Genomic DNA, 23,453 nt, shown 5'->3' with positions numbered 1-23,453 from the left:
CCAACATTACCCTGATACCAAAACCAGTTAAAGACACACATGAAAAAGAGAAAAATTACAGGCCAATGTACCTGATCAACATAGATGCAAAAATCCTCAACAAAATGTTAGCAAACTGAATTCAATAATACATTAAAAGGATGCACCAGGATCAAGTGGGATTTAAGCCAGGGAAGGAAACATGGTTTAACATTTGTGAATCAATCAACATGAAAAACCATATTAACAAAATGAGGGATAAAATCATATGACTTCTCAAAAGAGAAAAGCATTTGACAAATTCAATATCCATTTATGATAAAACAACAAACTGAGTACAGAGGCAATGTATCTCAAAACAAGAGGTGATATATCACAAGCCCACAGAACATCATACTCAATGGCAAAAAACTGAAATCTTTTTCCCTGAGATCAGAAACAAGACAAGCATACCCATTCTCACCACTTTTGTTCAATATAGTATTGGAAGTCCTACCCAGAACAATTAGGAAAAATAAATAAAAGTAATCAAAATTGGAAGAAAAATGTAAAATACCATTATTTGTGGATAACATAATTTAATACACAGAAAATCCTAGAGATTCTACCAAAAAAGTTAGAATAAACAAATGCAGTAAGGTTGGATCATACAAAATCAATGTACAAAAATCTGTGGCATATTTATACAGTAACCACAAACTATCAAAAAGAGAAATTAAGAAAAAAATTTCATTCATAATTTCATCAAAAAGAATAAAATATGTAGGAACAAATTTAACCAAGGAAGTGAAAGACATGGGCACTATACTGTACTATTTTCTAGAAAACATGGTACTTACTGAATGAGGCATTGTTAGCAGTGATGTACATATATTAACTAATTTTCAACCTGTGCAATAGATACTGTCATTGTTCTCATTGGGCAGATGAAGAAAACAAGGCACAGAAGGGCTAATAAGTGGTAGTACCAGAACTTGAACCTAGACAACCTGCTTCCAGGGTCTTGGAAGCATTAATTTTTCTTTCTTTCTTTTTTTTTTTTTAAAGATTTTATTTATTTATTAGACAGAGATCACAAGTAGGCAGAGAGGCAGGCACAGAGAGATGAGGAAGCAGGCCCCCCACCGAGCAGAGAGCCTGATGCGGGGCTCGATCCCAGGACCCCGGGATCATGACCTGAACTGATGGCAGAGGCTTTAACCCACTGAGCCACCCAGGCACCCTGGAAGCATTAATTTTTCTACTACGGTTTACTATTATATGGAGACCACTCCAATATGCTACTGGTGCCTACTAGATTGTACTCTACTTGAAAACATTGTCTTTGTATTTCCAATGGGGGCTAATGCAGTAGGGGTTTGATGTATATTTTCAGGGTGTAAACACTTTAGAGTATGTCTCAAAATACTGATTTGGGTCAAAAATCTCTACTTTAAGATCAAAGGATTCTCCACTCTTTGTAATCTGCTTCTCAAAATATATTAATATATTGTGGCTTTGAGGTTACACTGATGCAAATGTTCAAGAAACTAGTATGCTTCAGAGTGAATCTTCCCTGTACCCTTTTCCTCTCCTCTCAGTGCTGGTCACCAACACCTTCATATGATGTCAGCCAGCCCAATACCATGCCCACCTTCTTTAAAGTTTGCTTTTGATTTGGTTAAAGCAATTCAGTGTTAACAGTAACAAGCAGGGAGAACTGAATTCACTGGCAACCAATGTTGAGGACCAATGTTTCTCAAGGTCCACCAGCCCAGCATTTGCACTAAGTCACCTGAGCCTCTTATGAACATGAAAATGCCTTGACTGCACTCAAACATTTGAAATCAGAATTTCTGGAGGTAGGTCTCAAGAAGCTGCATTTATAACAGGCTTTTTTAGAGAGTCTGGCACATGTTAAGGTCAAGTTCTATTGACAGAGACTGATAAACAATTTTAGTCATCTTTTGATCTTGTTATTCTCAACTACCTTCTAGTTCTCACTTTCACTTCGACTAGAGCCATTGAAGTAAATCTATTTCTTTGTCATATTCCCTTACATATCATAGTCAACACCTTTCTTCTTCCAGGCATTTCCTTTTAATACTGGAATCAATTTACTCTGATCATAGTTCACTTTTTGATGACCATATTACTCAAAGAACCTATATACAAAGAACACAGGGTTAGGATAAACTCAACACTACTGAACCAACAATTTATGCAGATTATTTTCTCTTCAGTGTCTGAATAAATAAGAAACTCATGGAAAGTAATACCCTTGTCAGCTGATTACTAATTTTTAAGCTCAGTTTATGTGCACTGTCAGAATTTACAAATTACACTTTGAAATGTGTCTTGAACACAAATGAAAGATAAATGAAAAGAGATTTTCTCAAGTTTATAGAAATGAGGTTAATATTAAAGCAGAATAACTGCTTCTAGAAAATTATTATTTAAAATAGCCAACACTATATCATTTAAATTGATACTTAAAAAGAGAATAGTAGTTGTTTTAAAATAATTGGTGCCATACATTTTAATGCATTCTACCAATGGCTGTGGAATCCTTTATGTATTATTTAATGTCTACTCATTGATAGAAAGATATCATTAATTATCTTACTATTATATGAAAAGTTTAAGAAAAGCACTCCTTAAACTTGATTGTGATTATTACACATAAATATACATTAAGTGCTGAAGACAAGTTTCAACAAATATATGGCAACCACAGTTTTTGAGATTCTTAATGGAAATCAAAAGAGCTTCCTTGTACCCTCCCTCCCCTGTTCCTCTTGAATGTGTTGTTCCCTGTCACAGTATCCTACTTTATTTTATTTACAGCAGTTACCAATATCTGAATTGTTCTTCCTATGTGTTTACTTGTTTGCTATCTGTCTGTCCCACTAAATTACAAGGTCTAAGAGGTGGGAGAGTGCTACTGTCTCATTCATCACTTACTCCCAGCACTTGGACAGTGCCTGCTACACTTCATGTAAAATACTTTAACCAGATGATTGACTAACTAAATGAATGCATTCAAGTCCTAGCATAAGCAGTGACTGAGATGAAAGGAGAATCATTTTTAATTCTGTATTATCTAGCCTTCGTATACAGTATTGCTCTTGGAGCAAAATATTTAGAAAAAAAATGATATCCATGAAAGCACAGGGAGAACTCAGTGGAGCTTATTACACTATCATGATGATCCACAACAAAGCATGGAAACCTCCTGCCACTGGCTTGGTTCATAAAAGATCTCTAGTTACTGAGAGATATTGTTGTTAGTAAGTATATAGCAAATACATTTTTTAACTCTTAAGGTTTCTTTTATGGTTTTGTTTCATTTTTATAATCTGGACCTCTGGGATATTATATTCACTATCATAAAATTTTAAAAAATTATTCCAATTATATCCATTTTTAAGGCTGAGAAACTAGTACAGTTATTATAAATATTTAATAAATACTACATGCTAAAATAACTATTAAGAAACAGTCACAACAAAAAATAAGTACTATTAAAACTAGTTTCAAAACATATTTCCTTTCTTCAGAATTAGGTGTATTACGGTCGACGTGAAGGAAATGTATCAATTTTTAATTGCTCAGTATGTTCAGATTTGACATTAAATATATAGAAGAAAAAAGTATTGGTTACTACTAAGCAAGAGTTCTTGAAAGATGTCAGTGTTGTGGTAAGAAGATGGCATAGATTCCCCCATCAACTCACAAGGGTATGTTGCTAATATATGGTTGACCTTCTTAACTAAGTGTAAATAAAAACTCCATGTATTACCCAAGTAGCCTGCTTCCAACAGACGGACTCTGAAGATAAACCAGGGCACTGACACTAACAGCATCGATCTGAGAACTTCTTTACTTTGAAAGCAGCAGATTTTTCACACTCAGACACTTCTATTTTGCTATTTGTCATGCTGCCACCTTGATGACGCCCCTCTGCAGAACACATCAAATATGGCTACCAAGTTCAAAATGTAGGGTTCAAACATTAGGTTCATTATACTTCAGCATGTGTAGGGAAATGGGACACATGGAGGGTAAGGGTGCTGGAAACAAAAAGGGGGAGAAGTAAATAAAGTAAACAGGGAGAAGAGTGGGTCTGCTGGTCATTACGAAAGGATACAGTTGGCTCTAATTCTCATAAAATCCTGACACTATTCAAGACAAAGTATACTTCCGAAGCCATTTTAGTTTTTCATCACAGATTATTTATAAGTTGGTTTAGAAGGTTTTCTGAATATTTATGACATTTTAAAATGGTCTCATTTTTAAAAAAGAGGACTTATTCACTTATTACTTTAGAGAGAGAGAGAGAACATGAAGGGGAGGGGCAAAGGGAGAGGAAAAAAGAGAATGCCAAGCAGACTCCCTGCAGAGTATGGAGCCCAAGGTTGCGCCCCTTCCCACAATCCAAATGGAAATCAAGAGTTGGAAGCTTAACCGAGTGAACCCTCCAAGCACCCCTAAAATGGTCTCATTTAATCCCTACTGGGTTTAGTTCTAAATATATATGATACCATTTAATTCCAAGGGTAACTCATCAAGGATCTTTTTATATATTTTAGCCCTGGGGTGATGAATTCCAACAATTTATTACCCATAAAGTAAAATATCTTTGCCTTAACTTGGCCTAATAACTACTTCTTTCATGCTTCATGGGGTCTCGAACCTTCACAAATGGCACAAATATCTCTCGACTCTCAACCTTTATATCCCTCACTGTGTCTGTCCTGCATTTTGAAACTTTGTTATATATCTGCCAATGAAATGCTAAACTCCTCAAGGACAGAGACTCTATTCTATATCTAGTTTTAATACAGTTGACTTCCCCTATATTCCCCCCTTACAGCACCTTCCCTAGCACATCACGCAGTGGGTACTTCATACCTACTGGGTGAACTAAATGGAATTCTGGAATTTGGTTCATCTCTATACTACTCCCTCTATATACTCTTTCTGATCTCATCATGGCCATTCTCCTAGAAATCCTAATGCTTGAAATGTCTGCATAGGGATACACTATCAGCCTGTAGTCTCACTTCTCTCTAGGGCCATTTATAACCCTGTTATTAAGTCTTTCTGGTAAGTTTTGACTAAAGCACCAATATTGTAACTTTGAAGCAATTACGTTCCAAACTAAGATTATGCCACTTTATTTCAAAATATCTACTTTAAACAAAAAATTTTGGTTTTTTGGCCACAACAATAAATTTTCATGCAAAGTATTATTTTAATTCTAACTAAAAGTCATTGCAAACATATTTAGTATCATATATACAGAAAAATGCACTGTAAACATTCTTAATTATGTCTCTTTTTTGTTTCGAACAAAATGACTTTTTTCTACCTGTGTAAAAGGTAAATGAACAAAAAACATTTTTAACTGGAACTAATAACTGAATAACTTAAAAGTGGATCAAACAACAACAAAATGACATCGGGCTCTGTGTTAGAGATGTATTATAGATGCACAAATCCCTAAGTAAAATATCGGAGAATCCCTATTATATAATAGTTGATAACCCTGAAAAGCTTTTTGTTTTTCAGAATACTTAAAAGCTTAATTCTATATCCCTTGCTATTATATTTCACTGCCAATTTGAAGAAAATAAATGATTCTAATCTTGGATTTCATAATCCATGCTTAAAACCGCTCTAATGCAGATCATGGGGTAATTATGGTAAATGCCAAAATAATATAATTAATCTTAACCACTTCACTAAATTAAAGTGCCTTATAACAAAAAAGACAGGACAACATGTAATAGCACATACAGTATTGTATAATTAAGGATATTTCAAAAATTCTAAAGCAGCAAATATCAAACTCGTAGAACTTTCAGACACAACTGGAAAAAACTGGAAAATACACACTGTTTAAACTTCCATTAGAGTTGACTTTCACTTAGTTGTCTTATATCAGCAGGTCACTAAAACTTAAAATATGCTTAGCCCTTTAGAGTTATAAAGCTAATTTTAAAGCTAATCATTATAGTAGTTTTAACTGTAGGTTCCTCAGTTTTAGAAACGATGACGTCCCTCCTCTCATCGTCACGCACCTGTGCTGCCCACCACCACAGTACTTGCTCAGTCAATGGCTAGGACTGATGGACTGCCATGTGGCTTGAATAGAATACCTTCAAACAATCACAGATCACAATGACAGGAAATGAGTATTCCCTGTGACTGGGGTCAATCCTCCCACAGAAAGAACTTTCCCCCCCAAATATTTTCCTAGACCGCAGGGGGCAGAGGACAACTGCAGGAAGGACAGGTGAGCATCTGAAATCAATTCACATGGTTCTGCCAGTGAAGTGTGGTCTCTCTTTTTTAAAATCAGTTAGATAAAATGCGACACTTAATGCACGGACAAGGGTATTTAATTCTACCCTGAAAACGATCCTTATTAGAAAAGATTTATTTCCCCAGATTTGGAGTGATATCTCTTATCCCTGGTTATCTTCTAAAACTGACTCCATTTGGGGCACCTGGGTGGCTCAATCAGTTAGGCTCAGGTCAGGACCTCAGGGTAGTGAGAACAAGCCCCCTGTTGGGAGTCTACTTGAGATTCTCTTTCCTTCTCTCCCTCTGCCCCTCCCCTGGCTTGCACTCTAACTAAGTAAATAAATTAATGGAATCTTATATAAAATTGGCTATATTTAATAAAGAGAACCCTCATTAATATTCTTTCATTTTCTCAATAGCATAGATTAATTCCCCTGCAGACATAAGGAATCGCTCTCAGAAGCACATGCACCAGTCTCAGACACTTATCTCGTGTAATAAAAGACTTTTTGAGCGGAGAAATACTAACTTTAAGGTTGGATAAGCAGTTGTTGAGGAAGACGTGCCACCTGTTCAGGAACAGCTGCTTCTGACTGACACAGAGAAGGCAGGTCACCAGGGGGTACAAGGCCTGAGGAGAAAGAAGGTGAGGTTACGAGCTGATTTCTATTTCAACAAACCAGGTAACACACGTTCTCTGGAATCACTACCTCTCTCTGTCAGAATAAACAGGGCCAGAATAAACAGGACGCTTTATAACACAAGGCTCAGAGGGGGCCATGCAGAGGTAGGTATTTCGCAAACGCCTTCTGACAACGATGGGGGTGGAATTATCTAGAATTTTAAAGTGTATAATAAGTTTCATGTATAGTAAGTGGAAATCTGATTTACTGATTTAGTCTTCACTTACGAATTTTAAAAACAAACTCACTGTCTTAGATCACTCTCAATCATCAGAGAGAAAGCAGGAAGGCACACTGATTTTAAAAATGTTACTGGGGTTTTTGCTCATAAACATCTACTAGCTTGTCCTTGTCTGAGAGGTAGGTGTATATATTTTCTTTTGCATGCAATCTTCCTGTAATTAAAGAAGATTCCTAAAAGAAATGTTATTGCATTGGTAAACTCCACCAAGACAAATTTAACCACAGGAGGAATTTGCTTACGTGTGAATAAACAGAGGTGCTACTGTGCTTCTACTGCCTAACTGGGCTGGTTTCCCACAGCAACTGGAGAAGATAGACAAGCTAATGAGGGGCCACCAAAAAATATATATGCAACCCCCATCACCATTCTGCTGAACCAAACATACACCTGGATGGTGCCCAAAGAATTAAGGCCAGGGAAAACTTAAACAAAAATAGAACTGGCTCATCCATTAAGGTGAATAAGCAAAAAACAATTGCCACAAAGAGATTTAGTGCATTATGGACCATTAACTTCATTTTTTTATTCACTTGCTTTTAAACTGACTTTGAACTATGCTACCACTGAAGTAGACAGTGAGGACATCCGTCAGCACTGCCAGCAAAGCAACTCTGAACATTCGCTCAAATAATGGTGCCAACGCTCATACTTTGAAGACTGGCATAAATCATGCCAGTTAACCAGTTACCTAATTAACCTGCTTCCTCCAAACTATCACAATTGTGGCTCACAAGCCACATGTCCATTCATAAACCAGAGTTGGGTTTTTTTTGTTTGTTTTTTTCTTTTTTTTCCACTGAGGGCAAAAGGTTCTGGTAATTGAGAAGACTTTTCTGTGCTGCTGCTCTTCAGCACAAAAGCTTTCCCAACTACTGTTTTCTCAGCCTTCTGAGAATCTTTCCTACAGGCAACTGTCTCTCTCCCAACTCCCTTTGCTGCCTGCTTCCATTTTGATTTTCAATATCAGGATAGGAACGGACCAGTGAAGACCTCTGGAGATTGAAAAAGGTAAACTGTTATTATAAACTTTGACTTTTAGATTTGAAAAAATACTCAAAATTAAACAAAAATCAAGTTAAGCCAGTCTTGAAAATAAACAACAGAATCTTAGGACAAGAAGGGTTGTCTGAGGTGACACTGTCTAATCCCCTCATATTATTGGGATCCGGTTATAGTCAACGTTAAGTACAAGCTCCAAATTTTGAAATGCTCCCTCTTTTGGGGGGAGCTGCAGGTAATGCTCCCATCTGGGAGACCTTTATGACTCTCAAATAACTCAAATTTCAGCCTCTGCAGTTTTGCATTCTCTCAAGTTACTAACCAACGAATGCTTCTTTCGAGAAGAAAGTTCCAGCGTGGTGTCATACAGGCTTTCGACAAAGTTTCTAAGGCAGGGAACATTTACTTCATTTTTAACAGCCTAAAATAGAGATGCATGTTAATATTATATTAATGAAATTGGTGATTCTCTAATCCAATTTGAGGTTCTTAAAAAAAATAAAAACATCAACTCACCGCAGCAACTGGGACAAGAATTTCAACAAAAAGCCCTGCCAAGGCATGCTTGATATCTTTGTCTTTGACCTCGAGGAAATAATGTGCACATTCCTAGGAAGTAGAAAAAAAAAAAAAAACATAAAGGAGGGAGAATAGATTAAAATGTGCACATAAAATATCCTTAAACAAATTTAAGGAAACAGCTCTTAATTCACTCATACACACTAACATAGCAAATTCCATAATCCATTAAAGAAAAATCACTGGGTTCTAGCATTTATACTTCAGTTCAAAATGGTCTCAATGACATTTTGCAAAACTGGTTTTCTCAGTCTCCTACTTCTCCTACTATGCTGAAAGGACAAAGCATCTACAATCAGGATCAATACTCGTCCACTGACTTACTGATTGATTCATTCAGACATACGCTGCTGACAAATTTCTGTTGACCACCTACTGTGCGAGGGGCCCTAGGTCCTTGATTAACCCACAAACACAGATCCCCAGAGAAGGTAAACATGGTAAGGCAGGCAGAAGATATTAAACTTATTTTGGGACCTGTGACAGCCCCAGGCACAGAGCTGTTTACTTCTTAGCTCTGACATTTTAGGTGTGTTTATTATTCAGATAGTTTCATAAGCAAGTCTGGAATGCTTCCCTCCCCCACCTCAGGCAAGAAACCCTTAGAACAGTTCCTCAAGCAAGGCGGTCTTTGCGGTCTTTGTGAGTGGACTACTATCTATGAAAGGGTATTTCTGGTGGCCCAGAGAATCATTTATTAGGAAAGCTGACCTGCTGAGAATTCCACCAGCCCCTTTCTCCTTTCTGGCCTTTTTGGTAATAATTCTTCATTAGGTATTGTTTTCATGGAAGGGTCTAAGGCTACACATGTTTGTGATGATATGTAATATTTATATTAGCTATTATACTTGATTTCAGCCAACGTTGGGACCACTGCCAATAAAAGTTACTAAAATCCCTACTCTATTGATTCTATACTAAGACAACAGTCCAAGAAAGGCACTGCCAACATGGAGTCATTGAGATGGTTTCCCCAGTGCAGAACAGAGCTTCATGCTTCCTGGAATTACGGTTCTTTTCCTACATAATTTTATATATGTGTGTAAATACTCTTTCAAGTCATTACTCAAGTACATAGATACATGAATTATTCATATGAGAGAGGGATAAACATAGTTAACAGTTACTAAGTGCTTACCATGTACCAAGAATCCTCAGAACCACCTTCTAAGGTTAGTGCCATTATTATTGCTCTGCACAAAGGTAAGTGAGGTGGTGAGGGGTTAAGGGTGACTTGCCCAAGGTCAACGCGCTGGTAAGTGCTGAAGTTTGAATTTAAACCCAAGAAGTTTGATACATGGCATATATTCTTCTTCTTCTTTTTGTTTTTAAATAGGTTCATTGAGATATAATTCACATGATATGTAATTCACCCACTTAAAGCGTATAATTCAATGGCTTTTAGGATATTCACAATTATACATTTTTTTTAAAGATTATTTATTTATTTATTTGACAGACAGTGTGAGAGAGAAAGAGAGAGCACAAGCAGAGGGAGTGGCCCAAAGAGGGAGAGGGAGAAGCAGACAACCTCCTGAGCAGGGAGCCTGAAGTGGGGCTTGATCTCAGGACCCTGGGATCATGACCTGAGCTGAAGGCAGATGCTTAACCAACTGAGTCACCCAGGGCCCCCACAATGTACCTTTATCACCACAATTAAATTTAGAACTTTTTCATTACCCTTCAGAGAAACTCTTTGGTCTTTAGCAGTCATTTCCAACCTCTCTAATCACATTCCCCTCCTCTAAGCCCTACACAATCACCAATCTTTTTTCTGTCTCTATGGATTTTCCTATCCAAATGGAATCATGTAATATGCAGCCTTTTGTGTCTGAATTCTTCTATTTAGCATAACATTTTCAAGGTACATACATGTACTTTGTAGCATGTATCAGTACTTCATTCCTTTTCATGGCCAAATAATATTCCCTTAGATGAATATACCACATTTTGTTTATCTAGTCATCAGTTGATGACCATTTGGGCTGTATTCACTTTTTTGTCATTATGAATAATGCTGCTATGAACATTTGCTTTCAAGTTTCTGTGTGAATGTATACTGTCATTTCTCTTGGATATATCCCTAAAAACATGGAATTGCAGGATTACACAGCAATTCTAGATTTAACCATTGAGGGACCGCCAAACTGTTTTCCAAAGTTGTTAGTCCATTTTATATTCCCGCCGGCAGTGTATGTGTGTTCCAATTTCCCTATATTGTACCCACACTTCCTGTTATCTGTCTTTTTGGTTATAGCCATTTTAGTCAGTATGAAGCAGTACAGTCTATATGCCTTATCCCTATATCTAAGCTTGACATTAATAAAGAACCTCACTAAACCTAGTTTCAGCAGTACTAAAAAAAGTTTCATAAATTCTAATAGAGCCTCATGTTCTGCCAAATCCACATTAGCAACAACTCTTCTGTTAGTACGTCATGAGAAACACTGCATAATTGACACCTAAACCATATGTACAGTTTGGTTGATTTTTAAAAAACTGATTCTCTTTTATAGTTGGAATACAAAGTTTTCCACATTATTTAAAGTTCGGATGTCTATGAATGTTAACACAGCCACCTCAATGCTATCAATTATAAAAAGCAAAAAATCAGCTGTATTTTATGCATAGATCAAAATGTAGCTGATGGGTCAAAAAGAGAAAAAAAGTCCACCAAGAAGACATTCCACTATACACCCTACTTCAAAGGTGATATGAAAGTTTAAAAGTGAAATTATCTGCCTGCAACTCTAGCATTTGGTTACAAAGCACGTTATGCACTACTGAGGAAAAAGTAGGACTTCTTTACATTGTCAAGTGAATGGGCTTTCACGTTCCAAGTCAGTCATTCTGATGAAGGGAGTTGTTCAGGCTGATAGCCCCCTGGTTCTCCTGCCCAAAAAGTTACCTACCTGCATAAACTGAAGAGAAGCCTCAAAGTCCTCCACGGGATACATCTTAATTCGAAAGAATTTCATCCCCATTATCAAGCTGATAATGCTCTGAACAATATATGGGCTCTGCTCTTTGTGTCGTAATTCCTTGAGTTCTGCCATAAATTTCTTCTTCACAGCAGGGAATCTAAAAAGAGAACAAGAGGAGTGGTTTATCAAATAATGGGTTGAAAGTGACCATAATGGAGGCCTCCAGTGTCTAGGAGTGACAGGGCACAGTGACAGGAGTCCTTTGAATTAGTTGAAGAACATGGCTGTCATTTTGTAAAGATCTACTATGTGGGATTGGGCAAAGAGTACAAACCTCTCCTTCTCTTAGTCTATGAGATGCTCAATGTTTCCTTCAGTCAGGGAGAAGATCCAGGGTTATTCAGACCCTCTCAAAACGGCCTCGCTCTTAAATTGAGCACAACAAAAAGCTCCATTTCCTCAGGCTGGGCAATTTCCAGCATACCTGCCAACCCCAGGGACCTGAAGTATGTCTAATTGTAAGCATCTGAGCAATAGCACAGGCCTGCTCTTTGTGACAATGACAGCAAGAAATAGTCCTAATCCATTTCCAGAGTTTTCTATTGTTGTTTCTTTCATGCTTTTTGGTTAATGATCATTGTAAAAAATATTTTTAGGTTGAGGAGAATCTAATAATGAAACAATTCAAATTGAATCTAAAAGATTGAATAACAAATAGCATGGAGGACATGGGGAGTTAGAGAGGAGAAGGGAGTTGGGGGAAATTGGAAGGGGAGGTGAACCATGGGAGACTGTGGACTCTGAAAAACAATCTGAGGGGCTTGAAGTGGCGGGGTGGGAGGTGGGAGATTGGGGTACCAGGTGGTGGGTATTATAGAGGGCACGGATTGCATGGAGCACTGGGTGTGGTGCAAAAATAATGAATACTGTTATGCTGAAAATAAATAAAAAATAAATTAAAAAAAAAAGATTGAATAAGCATTTTCTTCATGCCTGGGATGTTACAACTAAAGAGACAAAGTCTACAAGGAGCTTGAGGTGTCTGTATAAACAGTAAAATAGTAACAATTAATAATATTAATTACAACATTATCATATAAGATTATAAAAAAGAATAGACCCTAAGAGGTTGGAAAATAGTAGCAGATCTGCAAAGTACCCAAGGTAGAGGGAAATATACATAAAAGCTATCCTAACTATTTCTGAAATGCCTAGTTAAAAGAAAAAGGAAAGCATTCTAAAACTCATTGTGTTTTGCTTCCTGAGACAGTCAGCCTGGGATTCCACATATGTGAAAAGGTCAATTAGGAGCAAGGCATGATTAAAGAGGTTATTATGATTATAAAAGTTAAAGGCCAACTAGCAGAATCCTGGAAGGTTGAGAAAACTCTTGATAGCTCAAGGTAGAAACTCGAGGTCAAATAAAATAGGCAGTAAACATGAAGGTACTGTTTCACCAGAAGGCAGTACAGACGGCCATGATGGGCAAGTTGGTCTTAGAGACTTGGCAACAGCTGGCCACTTTCTTGCTCCTGCCGTGGGTGCAGAAAGTTAAGTGGGACTCGTTTAGTAATAATTTGTTAGAACTGCATTTTTCTTAAGCCAATTTACAGACTTTTCTTCATGTTTGCTACACATATTTCCCAATAAAAGAGGTTTTTAAGAAGGCAATGGAGCAGAAAACAGAAAATTCAAATGCCAATATCATCTTTCTTTCCTCCTCCTTCTAGAGTAGAAAATACCTGATACTGAAGACAGTGACCATGACAGCTATAGGGAGACATCCAGCACATACAATATGCCAAGCAAAGTTCAGACAACCCTATAGTTCATCTTCATGATCATTCAATCCTCACAACTTGAGCAGAGTAGTATTATTAAACCCTTTTGACAGAACAGGAACTTGAGGCTGAGACTTCTTCATGTGCTCAAGTCGCACAGCTGGTAAGTGACAGCCAGAATTTCAAGCCAAGTGTCTGGCTCTAGAGTCCCTACACTTAATCTCTGTGCTGTCATGTCTGGACCAGTGGTTCTCCAAGCATGGCCCCCAGATCATCATCAGCAGCAGCACTGCCTGGGAACTTAGGAGAAACACTCATTATTGGCCCACCCCACACCCACTGAGTAAGAAACCCTAGGGCTGATTTCCAGGACTCTTGTTTAACAAGTTCTAGAGGTGATTTTGCTGTCTAAAGTTTATGAAACACTGATCTGCACATGGAATCATGATAAGGTATATTTGTAAGACGATTTATATTTTATGCACATTATATTGTTTTATATTTTTGCCTTCACAACAATCCACTGTGTCAGGCAGTGAACACATTTCCATTTTACAAATAAGGAAACAGACATGGAAGATCAACATGACAAAGACGACTCAAACGCAGGTCTTCTGACACAAATTCCAGGGATTTCTACCATACTCCAGCTGCCTTACCTTGTCATGAACTATGAAATACAGTCACTGTCCTAAGAACAATGTATACAGTTTGATTGGGAAGATAAAGCGATGTGAATAATAATAACAATAATAATTTAAAAATGTTAATAAGAGTAATAACCATTAAATATTATTTATTTACATTGTTTATTCATTAAACCAATTATGACTAGTATTTATTTAAATTATTAAATATTATTTATAATAATAATTGTTGTTGTTATTATTTTTTGTGAGGTGTGTTTGCCACTGCCTGACCCTTTGCTGGAATCTCACTGATCCTTCCGGGAGGTGGAATGGTCAGGCCAAATCACTTTCTCGTATTTCACATTGCTTTATGAGACTAACACACTTAAAGAGGCTCCAGGGCATAGGAGAATGAAAGGGCTCTTTCCAGCCGGAAAATTAGTAGAGATTTCTGGGGATTTGAGCTGGGGTAAAGGCTGAGTCTTTAGGCAGTGATAATAAAGGGTGGGAGGCAGAAATGGCGTGCAAAGCAACGGAAGGAACATTTTTAATCAAGATTATATAAATCTATTAATTCTCAACTGGATTTTTAAACTGTATTTTTATTCAAGTTATTCCCAAACACTAAAAAACTTACCAAGGATTTTAATTTTGAAATGTGAAAGCTTGAAAGGAAAAAGTAATCTTATAGGTTAGAATTATACTGTCTTAAAGACCATATGATACTTAGGAAAGTTTGTTTTCTATCCCTAATCCAGGACTAAAACAAGGAGCGGTAGGAGAGGGCAGGTTACTTGTATAACTTACTAGGTCAACAGTCTCAGGAGTGGGTGGCTGACAGTCTATTTATTTTTCAATGAAGAATAAATATGGCTATCTTTTACTTTTAAAAGTCCCAGATGACATAAACATACTATTTTAGCATTAAAAGTATCCCAAAATCTATTTGCACTTAAAATGTATTTTTCTGTAAAGTAATTTTAGGGAAAAATTAATTCATTTGTAATGACTGTGCCTTTAGTAAATACAGTAACTCAATGATTACTTGGTCTTTGAAATACTGGAACATCCATATGAAAAATAAACTGCTTTAAAATGATTCATACATATTATAAAAGTGAGAGTTTAAGAATATATACATTATGATTATATTGTATAAAGAGAAAGTAATTTTGAAATCTATGAATCTTAGAGGCCATTATCACTATTTAAATAAATATATCAGATTTTAACCAAAAAAACTTAACCTAAAAAAGTCAAACTTTAACTTAACTGACTTTCAGAAAGTCAACGCTTTGGGTGATAATCACTAAATAGCAAAAATTTTTTCCCTTTATGACAGGAATTAAGTGCATTATCATTAGTAAGTAAAAAATAGTGATTTCGCTAAAACTTAGACTAAAATTAAGCTTTAATAACTAAAAGTCATAAAGAAGAAAATATTTCATATGCATTACCACTGGGAGCTAGATCTAAAGTCTAAAATTAGAATTGCTATATTACTCAAGTTTATTAAAAAAAAAAAGATAACCACCCTGTACTAGATAAGCATACATCCTCCCCCCGCCCCCCGAGAACAAAGTAAACAGTACTTTTCTATGGCAATGACAAAGTAATGTTTCTGGCATATTCACAAAAAGGAAACAATGTGATAATTTGGATTATGACACAGGATTGTACTATTAATAAAGGTTACCTATACATTGACTGGTTGAGAATATATCACTGTGATTACTATACACTACTGAAGTTACCATAAGAAGACACTGACCAAGGGATTCTCTTATGACTGGCAAGTACGGGAGCATTGTCCAAATTGAGACATTTTACATACCCAGCTATTGCTGGGTAAGAATTAGGACAAATATTGACATCATGGAAATTAAAACAAGCCATGGTTGGCGGCAAGAGAACACTGGCTTGGTGGATCACATAAATCTGACCTAATATAGAAATTCCTATAAACTTAGAATGTGGCTTAGTTATGACATTGTTTCTCAGTTCATTCACAATCAACTTAACATCACTACTGCTAAGGAAGCTCATCTACAGTAACCAATGTTGTCACGCATAGTTCACAACAACTAAGAAAAACACAAAAAGCCATTTTTAGCAAATTAAATTTTCCAAATAATAGTATAAGAGACTTGGGCTGGAATAATTGCAGAAGGAATTACACAGGAATATGCTGAGATTTTCAGGGTTTAACACAAATGAGCCAAAAAACATATCAATAACTTATTTTTATGATCTTTTCTAGAAATGGGTTTGATACATGTGAATCAACTTGCTAGGTAATTGAAGCTTCTCCCTTCAAAATGCCAAAATTTTATATTCAGTTGCAATAGAAAGTGATGTATTGGGCTTTTTAGTCCTTGATGGCTCACGAACCACAATTATGATGACGGGCTGCAAAAAAAGTCAACATAATCTCATGCAAAATGGCCCAGATAACTCTGTAGTTTAGTTCTTATGTAGACTTTGGCTACTTTTTCTTTCTCTCTGTTGCTGCTAGTCTTTGACCTTGATATTTCTCACTGGCATCAGTGTCCCTACCTCTCTCCCATCTAACATGATGTTTTACATGTTAGAAAAAATATATAATTGAGATGACTAGATAAACCGGGTTAAATAAGTCACACTGAAGAATTTGGGGGGTATATTTCCTGGGTTCTTGTCTCTGTTTTCACTAGGTAAGGTTGCTAAGTAAATACTTTTTATAAAATTTTGTTTTTGGATTAACTGGGTATTTCCATGCTATTAAGTTAGGAAATTCCATCTCTTGTTGATAAAAATCTCTTTCTGAGGATTGCATTTCACAAGCATCAGGGTATCACTGTTGTTTTAAGCTCACCTCCTGGCCTGGATTCATATTTTGTCTCTGGCTCATTTTGCCTAATCTCGGCATTCAGGATTTTGCTTGATTTGCCTCAGGGTTGAATAAGATGAAGATGGGTGAATAAGGTGTGATATCATTTTTGGAGAAGTATTTTATTGCTAATAGTCTAACCCCACTTTGTTCTAGCCTGCTAAGTAGTGTTATGGGGCCAGATAAATTTAGCAATGAGAATTTTCCCCCGACTTGTTTCCATGACAGAGTCTGGGACATTTTTAGCTCAGCTGAATTAAGTAAGGTCTATAGTAGAGGGACATTCTAGAATGGAATTTTCCCATTCACAGATGATATATATCATAACTACTCACTCATGGAATATATAAAACAAAACTTCTAAAACTGGTAAATGTCTTTGGAATATTAGGGCAGAGAGAAAAAGTAATTGGGTTAGTCCACTTCCTTCTTTGATGCAGTAGTCTGAAACTCATGGACTCCAGGTAGGTCCTGACCCAACTGCCAGATAAAACAGATGCTAGAGAAAATGACTGAAAACAGACTTGGTACTTGCCTTGAGGGAGTTTTAGTCAGTTTCAGAGACATGGCGCCATCGCAAAAAGAAGCCTAGCTCTCTGCGAGCTCACACACAGTCCTTTCCTGAGAGTGGGGCTGGACTGAGGTAGAAGAGGCACTCAAGTTCTTATGGTAAAGGACTGACGTTCACTTACTTAGCTTGTGCCAACACGCCGATGACTTCCGCATACAGGTCGGCCACAATGTGCATATTGCCAGTGTTAGGACCCAGGTACCTAAATAAGATATGATGAGACAAGTGAGGGGTTCCCCCGTCATCTAAAAAGAGCACACTTGTTTTAGATTTAAGTACCCAACTTCTTCAGAATTCTAAGGAGAGAAATTACTTTACCCTTCTTTGTACTTAAAGTGCTTGAAAGCCAAGTTAATAACATCATGTATTAGACTGTCTATTACAGGATGAAGTGGAATCTGAAAAGAAAAAAGAAAAAGATAGCTCTAAACTTGGAAGGGAATATTAAAGATCAAATCAGTAACAGTACTTCTGGAAACTATATGGCCTCTAGCAGTCAATAAGCATAATTCACATGACTCAGTATCTGAAATTCACCAACAATTTAAAACTTAGATTTTAAAAACGTAAGTAGTTTTTAGATAAATCTTATCTAAAAGGAACATTAAATTCCTGACCTACCTGTTTCAAAACTTCTATTAATACTAAAGAAAAAATAAAATCAATGGCGAGGTCCCGTCTTTCCATTAAATAATCTCGTTGTTGTTCATCACTGTAAAATTTAAAATATTCACATTCAGTGTCATTGAAGATACTCAGGAAGTGATACAATTCACCAGACATCAAGGCGCATTCCCAATGGACTGCAAACCAGTTCTGCTATCATGAGATTACAGTGGTAAATATAGGCTAACGCTTCTTATTATCAGTGAGGGGTAGGGAACTCACATTGGACCAGAATTTTTACTTCAAATTTCAACTTTTCAACCATGTCAGCTTGAGTAGCTACTTGTGAATCTCAATGGATTCAATGGACCTTTCTTTCTTTATTTATTTTTATAAAGATTTTATTTGAGGGAGAGAGGGTGAGAGAGAGAGAGCACAAGCAAGGGGAGGGGCAGAGGGAGAGCGGGCTCCCCACTGATCAGGCAGCCTGAAGAAGGATTCTATCCTAGGACCCTGGGATCATGATCTGACCTGAGGGCAGACACTTAACTGACTGAGCCACCCAGGTGTCATTCCATGGACTTTTCTAAGGTAACTTTCTGGAATTTTATCATCTGTAGAATGGAGAGAGACCCAGGGCAGGGCTGCCATAACAGAGGTGGATATTGAGAAGCTCCTGTGAAAGAAAGATACACAATGTAGGAAACTGTAAGGACAAAATGTGATTATCAGCTACAGCAGGACTACAGAGGGTGGAGAAAGGTTAGAAATCACTATTCTTTTCTAGTTTCCATGCCTCTTTCCTCTTGACCTTCTGTCACTTGAGATTTATGAATGAAGAAGTGAGGGGGCAGTGGGAGAGAGAATGGTCATAAAACAGGTGGAAGAAGAGGTAGGAAGAGGCAAAGTGGAGTCATTTGAACTCACTCAAAGTTTAGGGAGCAGAATTAGCACTGGCAGAAGGACAGAAATGTTCATCCACCCCCAGCCCAACCCCCAGTTTCTGCTTATCTAACGTATTCATTGAGGGCTAATTTGGAATTGAACCAAGAAAGACAAATGACATGATTGCCGAGACTCTAGCACAGAACTGTGGCTAAGAGCCCTGGCTTTGGTGTGGAACAGTCCTGGATTAAAATGATGCCTCTTCTATCTACCAGTAATCTCTGCATTTACAAAATGGGAATAATAATTACAGAAAGGTCTGCTTGAGTATTAAACAAGATAAAGCATTTACTGTATTTAACATAGTCTCTTGAACACGGAACTGCTCAATGCTTGCATAGTAAGGAAAAGCCATGAGAAAGGATGGCCAGATTTGGGCTTGTCAGGCAGGTATGTTTAAAATAAATCAAGAACATTTTAAATATCGAATGTTTTTCCCTTCAGACAATGGGAATGAGAAGAAAGGAAGGTGATATTTAAGATCTAGAAAAGAACTTCTGGAGAAGCTCTGAAACTTTGAGCAAGTCAAATGAAGGCTGGTGGATGACAGAATAGGTTAACAAGGGAGGCTGTAACTGTAACTCTCAAGGAGAAATGTATGGACAGGGTAGGAACTCATTCATTCAGGATCACTGTGACTCGTCCTGCCAAGAGGAAGAGCGCTGGCCCAAATCATCTATCTGAAGTCTTTCAAGACCCACTAGAACCGGTAAGAGCTTCTGCCAGCTGGAGGAGCAGAAAACACATAGAATTGTATTAAGAAAAGAGACCATTCATAAGTCTGACCTAGAGATTATATCATGGAATAAGTAAATAAGAAGTTTGAAGACTGAAAGGAAGGAGAGCTTTCAAAGATGGCCAACGGCAGTAGACAGAAACTTGTTGTGTTGGATGGCCAACAAGAGCCTTTTAAAGGGGCCAGAGGACCTTGAGGAAGCAGTTCTTGGCAGGGACAAAAACTTTAAACCCCTGATTCTTTTTAATAAGTCAATTTATGATTTCATATAAAAATAAGACCTATACTTTTCCAATAATGAATTCAACTTTATTGCTGGTTTGAGGTCTAACTGCCAGGAGCCAGCAGCATTTGACAAATTTATTTGGCAGTCAAAATGTTGATGTTGTACTAATCTTAGAAATCGTAACCCTAGTACACATCTGTCACATTTGACTGTTTTCAGTTGCTTATGCTTCCTCTAAAGTTCCTCTTTTCTTTTCTTCTAGTAACAGAAACTTGCATTATTACCTACATCATGCTCTAGACACACTTATTCTTTTGGCTTTCTCCCAAACATTCTTATTTGTACTCCCAAATGTTAATTAAATGCTGCTAAGTTGAATTTCTTTGTCCTGATGCCCTATTTGATCTTGGAAATTACTCTGATCTCCTCAAAACAATCAGTAACATGACTTTTAAAATGTTATTTTCCAATCCATAAAGAAATTAGTTAATAAATAATCCAGTTTTAGTAAACATATTCTGACAAAACAGACAAAACTAAAACTCAATTCAACTCACTAAAATGGCTCCATTCCTCACTCCCAAGAAAAGTTTATTATCTGTTTATAAACTAACATGTAATATGAGAAGAATAATAAAATGATACCATTAATTAATTAAAGATTTTATTTATTTATATGAGAGAGAGAAGGAGCACAAGCAGGGGAAGCAGCAGAGCGAAGACAAGCAGATTTCCCTGCTGAGCATGAAGCCATACATGAACTCGATCCCAGGACCCTAAGACCATAACCTGAGTGAAAGTCAGATACTTAACCAACTGAGACACCCAGGTGCCCCTGATACAATTAGCTTACTGATCACACATTCTGAACCATTTTTAGACACAGAATTAAGATTTTACCTTTAAAATTATATACATCAAAAATATTTGTAAGAAGAGACCGCTAATTAGAATAGGTTTTCTTTTTGGGGTGATAAAATGTTCTGGAGTTAGTAGTGATGGCTGTACAACCTTGTGAATATACTAAAAGCACAGAACTACACACTTTAAAAGAATGAATTTTGCCACATGTAAATTACATCACAAAAAAATTCCCTCTCTTCAACTAAAAAATGATTCAACATGAAAACCTATTAATTTCTCTCCCAAACAAGATGATAAATAAAGGACTCAATCTTGCATAAACTCAAGCATATTCTAAAATGAAATTACAAGTGTGGATGAAATGTAATTCATTCCATAACACTGAGAAGTGGGTATTTTAAAAAATGTATTAGAAGTGTCAAGAGAAATGAAAGAGATAAATCACTCACAAGAAGTAATTAATGTCTGATTTTCTGAATAATTCATTTCAGTTTACTTCTCCTTAAAAATGCATAATCAATTCATACAAAGAAGTCTGTTTCTAAAATATTTTTTAAAGGTAAATATAGCAAACTTTCTTATATTTACTTATATTTCAAACATGAAATTACTTATATTTACATTAACTTTTGGGGGATGCCCATTCATTTGACAGTACATGAGTCTTAAATTTTATGGTTGTTAAAGTGTTTCTGTAGCAGCAAGTTCCACTTTTCAAATCCATAAGAGAAGGGGAGCATAGAATAAACAAAATTCTCAGCTGCAAGGGAAGTTTGAGATGATGCAACCTGACTTCCCTGTTTTTCCTCGCAAAAACACTAAAGTATAGAGAGATGGTGAGTTGTCCAAAGTCACACGGTTAATTTGTGGCAGCTCCAGGCCTACTGCTGATGTCCCACCCCACCTCCTTCCCACACAGGCACCCTGGGCACTCAAGGATACTAGCAAGGATGAGACAGCATCACGCAGGGCCTGCAACAGCCCTTCTGCTTTTAGGTATACACTGGAGGAGAAAGAGCTCAGGAAAAAATCAGACAAGAGGGTAACCTAGGGCCCTTTACACCTGCCCCACCAATGTCAAAATAAGGCTAAGTATATCTTTTCAACCTGTGACAAGTGACAGTGACTAGTACTCCCACTGCTAGCTAGACGGCTGTCCCTGCCCTGTCCCCTGCAGCACCTGCTAGGTATCCATGTGCAGACAGGCAGATTTAGATGATGCATAAATCCCATTTTGACTTATGTTTCTGGAAGGAAGGAAGGAACCTCATAATTCCTACACAAAAGAAATGTACCTTTTTGATTTATTGCTTGTTCTTGGTCTGTATTCATGTGATTCATCCTCAATGCCATTTTGCCTTTTATACCAGTCAAATAATGTACGCAGAATGGAAGGCAGGCAGTACTCAGAAAGGGAGCTCATTGAGCTGATGACCTACAGAGAAAAACAGGTGATAAAAAGGCTTTGGTGGCCCTGCCAATTACTGAGAAACTTTTCATTTAACATATAACTTCAAGGATATTCACAAAATCTTCTTACTTATCCCATCTTTCATTTAATAATCTTTAGTAGTACATTCCCAAGAGCCCAAAAATCTCTCAATGTTGACAGATGTTTCTTATGTTATAATTTTATGGTTCAAGAAAGTTAATTATGTTGACTTCCTTTCATTCTAGAAATTGGATGTTAATTGCATACAGGTTGTTCATGGACTGCAGAGAAATTTTTTCCCACACTATCCAAGAAGTGTAGTGTTTTGTACTCCTTAACTCTCAAAAATGCTTGTTGTATAAATATATTAATTAACACAATTACATTAGTCACTTAAGTGAAATAAAAAAAATCTAGCTCCCAAACAACCCAAGTGGTAATACAAGGTATGGTTTTCTGACGATAATCATTCATCTACTCATCTGAGTAATGCCCCAAATTAGACTGAAGACTGAAGACATAATCTAGTAGCAATAATTCCTGTGTATCACCTTAAAGCCAAACTACTTCTCTCTTTTTTACACAACAAACATATCTTTGATAGACGAGTTTTTATTTTAATTTCCTTATCTGGAAAAATTTGTATCTTTTATTAATTACCATGAGAAAATGAATCCCAATTGATATCTCATACCATGTGAAAAAATTAATTTAAAGAATCACTATAAAAACTTAAAACTATAAAACTTCTCAAGAAAACACAGGAGAAAATCTCTGTGACTCTGGACTAGCTGAGGATTTCTTAGGTAAGACACTAAAAGCAAATTCCATGACAATTTGATACTGAACATCATCAAAATTAAAAGCTTTTGTTCTGGGGATGGTTCAATCAAGGACAGTTCACTATTTACAAACTAATCAATGTGATACATCACATTAACCAAATGAAGGATATAAAGTCATACAATCATCTCAGTAGATGCAGAAAAAGCATTTGACAAAATTCAACATTGTTTATGTTAAAAATGCTCAATAAAGCAAGTTTAGAGGGAACACACCTCAACATAATAAAGGCCAACATGAAAAACCTATAGA

The 23,453-nt window shown here is 36.7% G+C and overlaps 1 protein-coding gene across 7 annotated transcripts in view; it reads right to left on the bottom strand.

Moving 5' to 3' along the window:
• The window catches only part of FRY (FRY microtubule binding protein), a 349,740-nt gene that overhangs the window by 157,434 nt on the left and 168,853 nt on the right, over positions 1-23,453 (bottom strand). For all 7 annotated transcript variants that reach the window (XM_044249549.1, XM_044249551.1, XM_044249550.1 and 4 more), the window contains exons 4-11: positions 22,222-22,361; positions 18,171-18,261; positions 17,868-17,947; positions 17,671-17,751; positions 11,688-11,856; positions 8,713-8,805; positions 8,519-8,617; positions 6,800-6,901 (exon numbers count right to left, since the gene is read on the bottom strand). In XM_044249549.1, the coding sequence (XP_044105484.1) occupies positions 6,800-6,901; positions 8,519-8,617; positions 8,713-8,805; positions 11,688-11,856; positions 17,671-17,751; positions 17,868-17,947; positions 18,171-18,261; positions 22,222-22,361 (855 nt within the window). The remainder of the gene's footprint in view (positions 1-6,799; positions 6,902-8,518; positions 8,618-8,712; positions 8,806-11,687; positions 11,857-17,670; positions 17,752-17,867; positions 17,948-18,170; positions 18,262-22,221; positions 22,362-23,453) is intronic.

The sequence above is a fragment of the Neovison vison genome, chromosome 5 (assembly GCF_020171115.1).
Source record: "Neovison vison isolate M4711 chromosome 5, ASM_NN_V1, whole genome shotgun sequence".
Taxonomy (NCBI): Eukaryota; Metazoa; Chordata; class Mammalia; order Carnivora; family Mustelidae; genus Neogale; species Neogale vison.
Note: the sequence above shows the minus strand (reverse complement) of the source record. Positions and strands in the feature narration are given on the sequence as shown.